Here is a 9,219-nt window from a genome sequence, read left to right as displayed (position 1 = left end):
CAAGACATCTTTTAAAATATAGATTCCAAATTGTCTATTTCTACAGCTAATCCAAGTATTTTTCAAGAAAAGATAATAATAAAAAAAAGAACTGAAATGATTGTCTCTTTAATAATGGAAAGGCAAAAACAAAACAAAATCAATAAATAGAACCAAAATCCAAATTAAACAAATTTAATATTTGTAAATTTGGACCATGTGAAAATAAGTCGAAATTCACAATTATTCAAATAAGTCAAAGATCAATTAATCAATACAAACCAATCAAATTTAATCCTATCATGTTCAAAATTATTCTTATAATGTCCATTTAATCCCGATCATTGATAATTAGGAAAAACTCACATCATAAATTCAAGAAGATTAAAATAAATCTTGTCAATTTTCGTTATAAATACATAATTATAACTCATTTTAACTCAAACTTTGGACTTTTTTTCTATTTTATAATTCTTAAAAGGTCAGTGTGTTTTCTATTTTGGCATAATCGATATTGAAAAGTCTTACGATTTTTTTTATAAAAAAATATATTGGTTTGCAAATTGCCATTGAAACTTCAATTGATGGACTGAAAATTAATAATTATTAGTATAATAAAATTGGTATAAAAGGAGAAGCAGAGTGAGTAAAAAAAACCACAACTTTCATTTTAAGTTAGTTCTGAAATTCAAAGGGCTCTTCTCTGCTTTTCTTTCTATTAATTTCCACTTAAAAAGGCTTTTTCAGGCAATTAATTAATTAAACAGTGAAGAGAAATATGGCCGGAAAACTGAGTCTGGACGAGATCAAGAACGAAACTGTTGATCTGGTACTTACTTTCTTAATCTCCCTCTGATTTTTCTTTATCCTCAAATTAATTATCTCAAACTCGATTCATCTTTTACTAATTTAGACTGCTATTTTATTAATTCTCTATTTCATATTCCTTTGATTTTAATTCGACATAATTAGTTTTTCTTAAGTGTCCAATTATTGGATTTTTGGAATTAAAAGATGATCCTATCATGCATTTTATTTTGGACAAAATATAATCGAGAAATCGAATGAACCGTGTTCATTTTGACGATCATATCATGCATTTTTGCATGCATGAATCAATATGAAAGTGGTATATATTTTTCCCTCTTAATCATGAACAATCAAATTTGTTTGTTTTGTTTTATTTTTAAATTATAAATTGATTTTTGTGATGGGTAGAAAATTAGATTTTAGTCACTATAATTTAAAAGTCAAAATTTAATTTTATAATTTGATAAAATCTCATAAATAGTCTCTATAATTTGATAATATTCTTAAGTAATTTTTCTTTCAAATTTTAGTTCCTTTAGTTGAGTGTTTTTGTTTACTTTTCCAAAATAACAATTAAATTCAACTGGTAGATTATTGCATGATGTCTTTCTTTAGATGGAAATTATTATATTTATTTAACTAATTTTGAAAGATTTGGACTAATTAAAAAAATTTTAAAACTACGAAAATTAAAATTCACCATTGGAAAGTATATAAATTAAAATAAAATAAGATTTAAACTATATAACAAGAATAATATTTGTCTATTTGAACAAAATTTTATTATTACGTGGCATTTTAATATTTTTAGCGAGGGAATATATAAGTACAATACTATAATTATTTGAGATATGTTTAGGGCTTAACTATTTACATACAATTTTATTATTATTATTTCTTGAAAAGCTTACATACAATTTTATTCTAACATATACAATTAAAATTTACATTATATAAAATTCATTATTTGATAAAAGGTATTTCAATATTATTTCTTAAGAAAAATCGATATATTTTAGTCAGAAAAATAGCATGACATCTAATTCCAACCTATTTTAAGGAAATTTTTTCTCAAGTCAGAGCAAAATTCATATTTTTGGATGGGAGCTATCGAATATATAATAAATGGAATTAGTTTGTTATTTCTTTTTTAATTTTAGTTAGAGATTTGAAATTAAGTTTAGAGTAAATGTTTTACCCTAAATTTTCACTCAGTGAAAGAAGAATAAAATGATTATAATATATAAATTCAATACACTTATGAATTGATTATTTTCATCCCTTCTTTTCTCCGCCCACCTCATATTATTTATATTTAGATTAAAATACTAGTTTAATCTCTATACTATCATATTTGTTCAATTTTAGTTTTTATTTTAAATGCTTAATTTTAGTTCCTATAGTTTCAATGAATCTTAAATTTAGTTCATACTATTAATATTTTTTCATTTTTTATTATTTATTAATATTTTTACGATAAATTTTGAAAACAAAATCACATATTATTTTTCTCATATGAGAATTATTATTATCATTGAACTAATTTCAATAAAAAATAGCTTTGATGAAATAAATTTAAGATTTATTACAAAAATTAAAATTGAATAAACTCTAAATACATATGCCAAAATGATATTTATTAACCTATATTTAATATCCTATTGGCTCTTGTAGTCTCAATGTACTATGTATGCCTATTCTAGCTTCCAAATAAAACCTTTTAATTGAACTATGTAGCTAAATTAATAAATAATAAGCAAAGATCTTTCCTGTTTTTAATTATCCAATTATTAAGGGGGAAAAGTCCGACTTTGACTAAGAATATATTTATGAGTGATTTTGACCTGATCAAAATCATACTTACCATTGTAAAAATTCAAATATTGATGTATGACTAGAGTTGTACATCGGTCGGGTCGGTGTCAGTTTTGGAAAAAACCGACACCGGAAATCGACAAAAAAAAAAGAGTGAAATTTGCCCGTACATCAGTCGGGTTGGTCGGTCTTTTTTTATTTATTTTATTTTTTTAAGAGGAGCTAAGGTAAATGAAAAGGAAAGATGAATTTATAATATGTTATTGTTAGGTTAATAAAATTAACAACTTTTAAAATTTTAAATCAAATCATTTTTTTATGAAAAATTTTAAATAAATCATGTAATAGTTTGAAAATTAGGCAACATAAAAATAATAATAAATTAATACTAAAATATTAGGTTTGGGTTTGGGTCAATAGTAATGGACTTGCTTTTAGACTTATTTTTTTTTTAAAAAAAAGACATATATATATATATATATACACGTCGGTCGATTTCAAATTCTTTTCTAAGAAAACCGAAAACCAACCAACCGATCAACCTTAATTTGGTCGGTTTTGATCGACCGGATCGATTTCTAACATGTACACCCTTATGTATGACAAATGTTGAAATTAACCAAAAATCATCCAAAAAGCTGCTCTCATTTTATTATTTTTTTCTTTTTTAAAAAAATTTCTCAAATAAGAAATGTCTAATTTGATAATTCTAGAATCACTTTGGAAAGTTTATATAATAATTCAAAATCATTTAAAAAAATTCGAAACCAAACATCAATATGCTGGTAAGAAAATCAATTTTAACTTAAACCTCTTTTTCTAAAATTGCTATTATCGCTCACAAACATACACTAAAATAATGCATTTAAATGAAAATACAGGAGAAAATACCAATTGCAGAAGTGTTTGAACAATTGAAATGTGGCCCAGAAGGTCTCTCAACTCAAGAAGGAGAAAACAGACTCCAATTATTTGGTCCCAACAAATTAGAAGAGAAAAAGGTATTTTCCAATTCAAAGAAAAGAAAAGAAAAATTAATTATTGAAATGTATTTTTAAATAATGTTAATGAATTTGCTTAATTTGTGAACAGGAAAGCAAACTACTAAAATTTTTGGGGTTCATGTGGAATCCCTTATCATGGGTTATGGAAGCTGCAGCTATTATGGCAATTGCTTTGGCAAATGGTGGTGGAAAGCCTCCAGATTGGGAAGACTTTGTGGGAATTATTTGTTTATTAGTGATTAACTCCACAATCAGTTTCATTGAAGAAAATAATGCTGGTAACGCTGCTGCTGCTCTCATGGCTGGCCTTGCTCCTAAAACTAAGGTTAGAAGCTATGAACCTTAAGATTATTATACTTATGATTCCATTATCTTGTCTTGGAATATGATTAAATGCATCACAATTAAACTTGATCCTTGAGTGATTCTGTTGAAATGTCTTGAATTTGTTATCTGGCGCTTCGAACGATCAAAGTACGAGGTCTCATTGACCAATCAGTGGGTTAGGATCCAGGGCAACACACCCTAGTGGGGTTCTAGGGCATTATCTTCAAAGATACCAAGTTGCATTCGTTTTTATTGTATTTACGTTATTTTTATTGTATTTACGTTAGAGAAGTAAGCTATATAGACTCTTTAACTCTACTATCACCTTTGAGATCTGATATTTTCTTTCTAATAATAAACTGCTCTCTTTCTACCCATAGACATAAATCTCTATTTCGATTCTTTATTGTTTACCTTTTTTTTTTTTTTTTTGATTATCTATTTCTTAACAAACTCAAATGGGAAGTAGGGGAAATTTTGTTTTAGCACTTGAAGGTCAAGCTAATATAAACTTTGTGGTGTGAATTTGCAGGTGCTGAGGGATGGTAAATGGAGTGAACAAGATGCGGCCATCTTGGTTCCAGGAGATATAATTAGTGTAAAGTTGGGAGACATTATCCCGGCAGATGCTCGGCTTCTCGAGGGCGATCCTTTGAAAGTTGATCAATCTGCATTGACCGGAGAATCACTTCCTGTTACCAAAAATCCAGGGGATGAAATCTTCTCTGGTTCAACTTGCAAACAAGGGGAAATTGAAGCTATTGTAATTGCCACTGGTGTCCATACTTTCTTTGGAAAAGCAGCACATCTTGTAGACAGCACTCACCAAGTTGGTCATTTCCAGAAAGTGCTTACAGCAATTGGAAATTTCTGTATATGTTCCATTGCTTTAGGAATGCTTATTGAGATCATTGTCATGTACCCAATTCAACGCCGTAAATACCGTGATGGAATCGACAATCTTCTCGTTCTCTTGATCGGTGGAATACCAATTGCTATGCCTACTGTCTTGTCTGTGACAATGGCTATTGGATCTCATAAGCTATCCCAACAAGGCGCCATCACGAAGCGTATGACTGCCATTGAAGAGATGGCTGGTATGGATGTCCTTTGCAGTGATAAAACAGGAACATTGACTCTAAACAAGCTTAGTGTTGATGTAAATTTGGTTGAGGTTTTTGCTAAGGGTGTGGATAAACAACATGTCATTTTGCTGGCTGCAAGAGCTTCTCGAACCGAAAATCAAGATGCAATTGATGCTGCTATTGTAGGAATGCTAGCTGATCCTAAGGAGGTAGCTTTTCTTCTTCCTGATTACCATTGGTTAAATTAATATAATGATATATACTCTCAGTATTCATCGTGTTCGTAACAATGCAGGCTCGAGCAGGCATAAGAGAAGTGCACTTCTTCCCATTCAATCCTGTGGATAAGAGAACTGCATTAACTTACATTGATTCTGATGGTAATTGGCATCGAGCAAGCAAAGGCGCTCCCGAGCAGGTATTCATAATATTTCTACTAGTTTGTTTCATTGAAGATCATTGAACTAGTGAAGTGTTTACTAACTATGGTCAATTTATGTGTACAGATCTTAACACTTTGCAACTGCAAGGAGGATGTCAAGAAGAAGGCTCATGCTGTTATTGATAAATTTGCAGATCGCGGTCTTCGCTCACTGGCTGTTGCGAGACAGGTGATAATCATGTTCAATGCATCTTAATTAAACTTAATTAATTTGGGAAAACTTTTTCTAATCATTTTTATGTAAAATTGTTTCATCAGGAAGTACCTGAGAAAAGAAAAGAAAGTCCTGGAAGTCCATGGCAGTTTGTTGGCTTATTGCCTCTATTTGATCCTCCAAGGCATGACAGTGGAGAAACCATCAAAAGAGCTCTCAATCTTGGTGTGAATGTCAAGATGATCACTGGTAATTCAACTTGTTGTGAAATCGAAAATTAAAGAAAGTGTGAAAAGCATAAACAGTAAAGATCGACACAAAAACTTATTGTAGTTCACTAACAATGCGGTAGTTATGTTCACGGACAGAGGAAGAAAACATTTTATTGTTAGAGAGAAAGATAAGATAATGTAGATTGCAGAGGAGTCAATAAAGTTAGAGAGTTTATATATGATACTTCTCTAAACCTTAGGCCCAAAATCATAAACAATGCATAAACGAATACAAAATAGGTTTGGAGGCGTTCCGATATAACTAATTGTCTTATAATGTTTAATGATATGCAGGTGATCAACTAGCCATTGCCAAAGAAACTGGTAGAAGACTTGGAATGGGAACTAACATGTACCCATCTGCATCATTACTTGGTCAACACAAGGATGAAAGCATTGCAGGCATTCCTATAGAAGAGTTAATTGAAAAGGCAGATGGTTTTGCTGGAGTTTTTCCAGGTGAGATTGATCTTCAATTACCACTTGTTGAAATAAACTGATATGAAAGTTTCATTTGTATAACCATGTACTGTTGAATGTTTAGAGCACAAATACGAGATCGTAAAGAAGTTGCAGGAGAGGAAGCATATTTGTGGAATGACCGGAGACGGTGTGAACGATGCTCCTGCACTGAAGAAGGCTGACATTGGAATTGCAGTTGCTGATGCTACTGATGCTGCGAGAAGTGCTTCTGATATTGTTCTCACAGAGCCAGGCTTGAGCGTTATCATCAGTGCCGTCCTTACAAGTAGAGCTATCTTCCAGAGAATGAAGAATTACACAGTGAGTCTTGAAAAACACACATACCATTTTTCTCTTGTGATTGCATCTAACCAATTCACTCTCTTTTTTTTTCTTCTCCTTTTGCAGATTTATGCAGTTTCAATCACAATACGTATTGTGGTATGTAAATAAACGTGTTTGTATTCATACAAAAAACACAGATTTCTATCTTATCTAAATAAAGGATCTCTTACTTGATGAAATTTTGCTTTGCCAATGAACAGTTTGGTTTCTTGTTTATTGCCCTCATATGGAAATTTGACTTCTCCCCATTCATGGTTTTGATCATTGCCATTCTAAATGATGGTCAGTATTCTCTTCTTCAATGTGAATCTAATACTTCTACCAATCACTTTAGTTTACTAATCTTTTAAAAAAAAATAGGTACAATCATGACCATTTCAAAGGATAGAGTGAAGCCATCTCCATTACCTGATAGTTGGAAATTGAAAGAGATATTTGCAACAGGCATTATGCTTGGTGGTTACTTAGCATTGATGACTATCATATTCTTCTGGGTAATGAGAGAGACAGAATTCTTCCCAGTAAGTTTCTTCTCGATCCTTTTCTCCGCCTCCGCTCCTGCTTTTTGTTGTTATTATTTATCAAATTATGGTATAATGCAGGAGAAATTTGGTGTAAGATCCATTAAGGACAGTCCTAAAGAAATGATGGCTGCTCTTTACCTGCAAGTGAGTATTGTCAGCCAGGCTTTGATATTCGTGACCCGATCGCGAAGTTGGTCCTACGTCGAACGACCGGGGTTGCTATTGATGGGTGCTTTTGTTATTGCACAACTGGTAAGAAGATTGTTAAGACCCCATTTGGTTTTTTAAAAATCAAGCCTACAAATACTCTTTCCACCTCTAAATTTCTTGCTTTGTTATCTGCTTTCTACTAATGTTTTAAAAAACTAAGACAAGTTTCGAAAACTAAGAAAAGTAACTTTTGGAATTAGAATTTGGAATTTGGCTAAGAATTCAACTCTTTTACTTAAGAAAGATGAAAACCATGGTAAGAAATTGAGAGGAAATAGACATAATTTTTAAAAACCGAAAACCAAAAATAAAATGGTTACCAAATTGGCTTAAATAATTGAGGGTACAACATTATATCGATATTCAAAGGTACCATCCATTCTTTTAAATGATTGTTTGGTTTGCAGGTAGCAACACTCATAGCAGTATATGCAAATTGGGGATTTGCAAAGATAAAAGGAGTTGGATGGGGATGGGCTGGTGTAGTTTGGATCTACAGTGTTATTTTCTACATTCCGTTAGACTTTATCAAGTTTGCAATTCGCTATATTTTAAGTGGCAAGGCATGGCTTAACTTACTAGAAAACAAGGTACATAATATATAAACTTAAAAGTTATCCACATTTACCTCAAAGATACCTTACTAGTATAACTCTCATGAGCATTTTGCTAACTGGATTCAATGGTCACTATGTTTTCTCTTTTCGAAATCAGACCGCGTTTACGACGAAGAAAGACTATGGAAGGGAGGAAAGAGAAGCTCAATGGGCTGCTACTCAAAGAACCTTACATGGCCTTCAACCAGCACCAGAAAGAGCCAGTCTCTTCCTTGAAAAGAATAGCTACAGAGAGCTTTCTGAAATCGCCGAGCAGGCCAAAAGACGAGCAGAGATAGCTAGGTAACATACAAGAGCTAGCTCATTATTAACATTAAAAATTTACACAATTAACTTCACTCATGATCTATAACATTTTTTTGTGTGTGTTTTTATCAATACAGGCTTAGGGAGCTCAATACTCTGAAGGGTCATGTTGAATCAGTAGTGAAATTGAAAGGGTTGGATATTGATACAATCCAACAACATTACACAGTGTAAAAACTGCCATATAAAGTTGTTGGAAAAAGATATAAAGGCTGAGAGAAGGAAGAAGGTTCTGTTAGAAGAACCAGTTAAAAGAAGGGAAAGCACCAATGTTATTCTCCTCATCTGTTCTCTGCTTTTCCTTTTTTCCACTTAATGTAGATTTGTTATCATAAGAATTAGGAGGTCATGTTTGGCTTGACCTTTCCCTTTTTCTCCCCCATGTTTTTGCTCTTTGCTTTTGCTTCTTTCTCTCTCTCAAGTGTTTTGTTAATGGAATGAAAATCAATATATGATAGAAGTGAATGAGAATAATGCAATGATATTTTGGTCTCTACTTTGTATAATAACACGAGCATAGTTTAATTGATCAGCAGTCGTGTTTGAATATCTTGAATCTATAATCTGGTGGCCTAAATGACCACACGCAGAATTTTGCTACTTGATCAGCACGCCGGGGTCCAAGGGGGACATGGTGGACGTTCTGAGGCATCACCACCCCCAAAGCCTAATTTATATTCGCATTTATGATATTTACCATTTTGACTCTAGGATTTAGTGGGGTGCCTTATATATATTATCTTATATTTTCTCTCTTAATAAAATTTGATCTCTCCTTACACTCATGGACGAAACTAACATACTGTTGGTGTACCACACAAATCTGTATATCAATTTCTCTATTTTTTATGCTTTCTTAATTTCTTT

The 9,219-nt window shown here is 31.7% G+C and overlaps 1 protein-coding gene across 2 annotated transcripts; it reads left to right on the top strand.

Annotated features, from left to right (window-relative positions):
* Window positions 1-587: 587 nt before the first annotated feature.
* Window positions 588-8,848, top strand: LOC120070568 (plasma membrane ATPase 4). Of its 2 annotated transcripts, XM_039022358.2 has the most exons (16): window positions 588-808; window positions 3,486-3,605; window positions 3,697-3,933; window positions 4,468-5,229; window positions 5,316-5,438; window positions 5,527-5,631; window positions 5,721-5,865; window positions 6,183-6,347; window positions 6,433-6,671; window positions 6,759-6,791; window positions 6,896-6,977; window positions 7,056-7,216; window positions 7,298-7,471; window positions 7,837-8,019; window positions 8,144-8,328; window positions 8,430-8,848. In XM_039022358.2, the coding sequence occupies exons 1-16, from the start codon at window positions 758-760 to the stop codon at window positions 8,524-8,526; spliced, it is 2,862 nt and encodes a 953-aa protein (XP_038878286.1). In that variant the 5' UTR covers window positions 588-757; the 3' UTR covers window positions 8,527-8,848. The 2 variants fall into 2 exon arrangements, with proteins under 2 accessions (XP_038878286.1, XP_090167060.1); XM_090310934.1 differs by having other exon boundaries at window positions 7,056-7,471.
* Window positions 8,849-9,219: the final 371 nt, after the last annotated feature.

This window comes from Benincasa hispida, chromosome 2 (assembly GCF_027475165.1).
Source record: "Benincasa hispida cultivar pf3 chromosome 2, pf3_genome.v1.1, whole genome shotgun sequence".
Taxonomy (NCBI): domain Eukaryota; kingdom Viridiplantae; phylum Streptophyta; class Magnoliopsida; order Cucurbitales; family Cucurbitaceae; genus Benincasa; species Benincasa hispida.
This window is presented reverse-complemented; position numbering and strand designations above follow the sequence as displayed.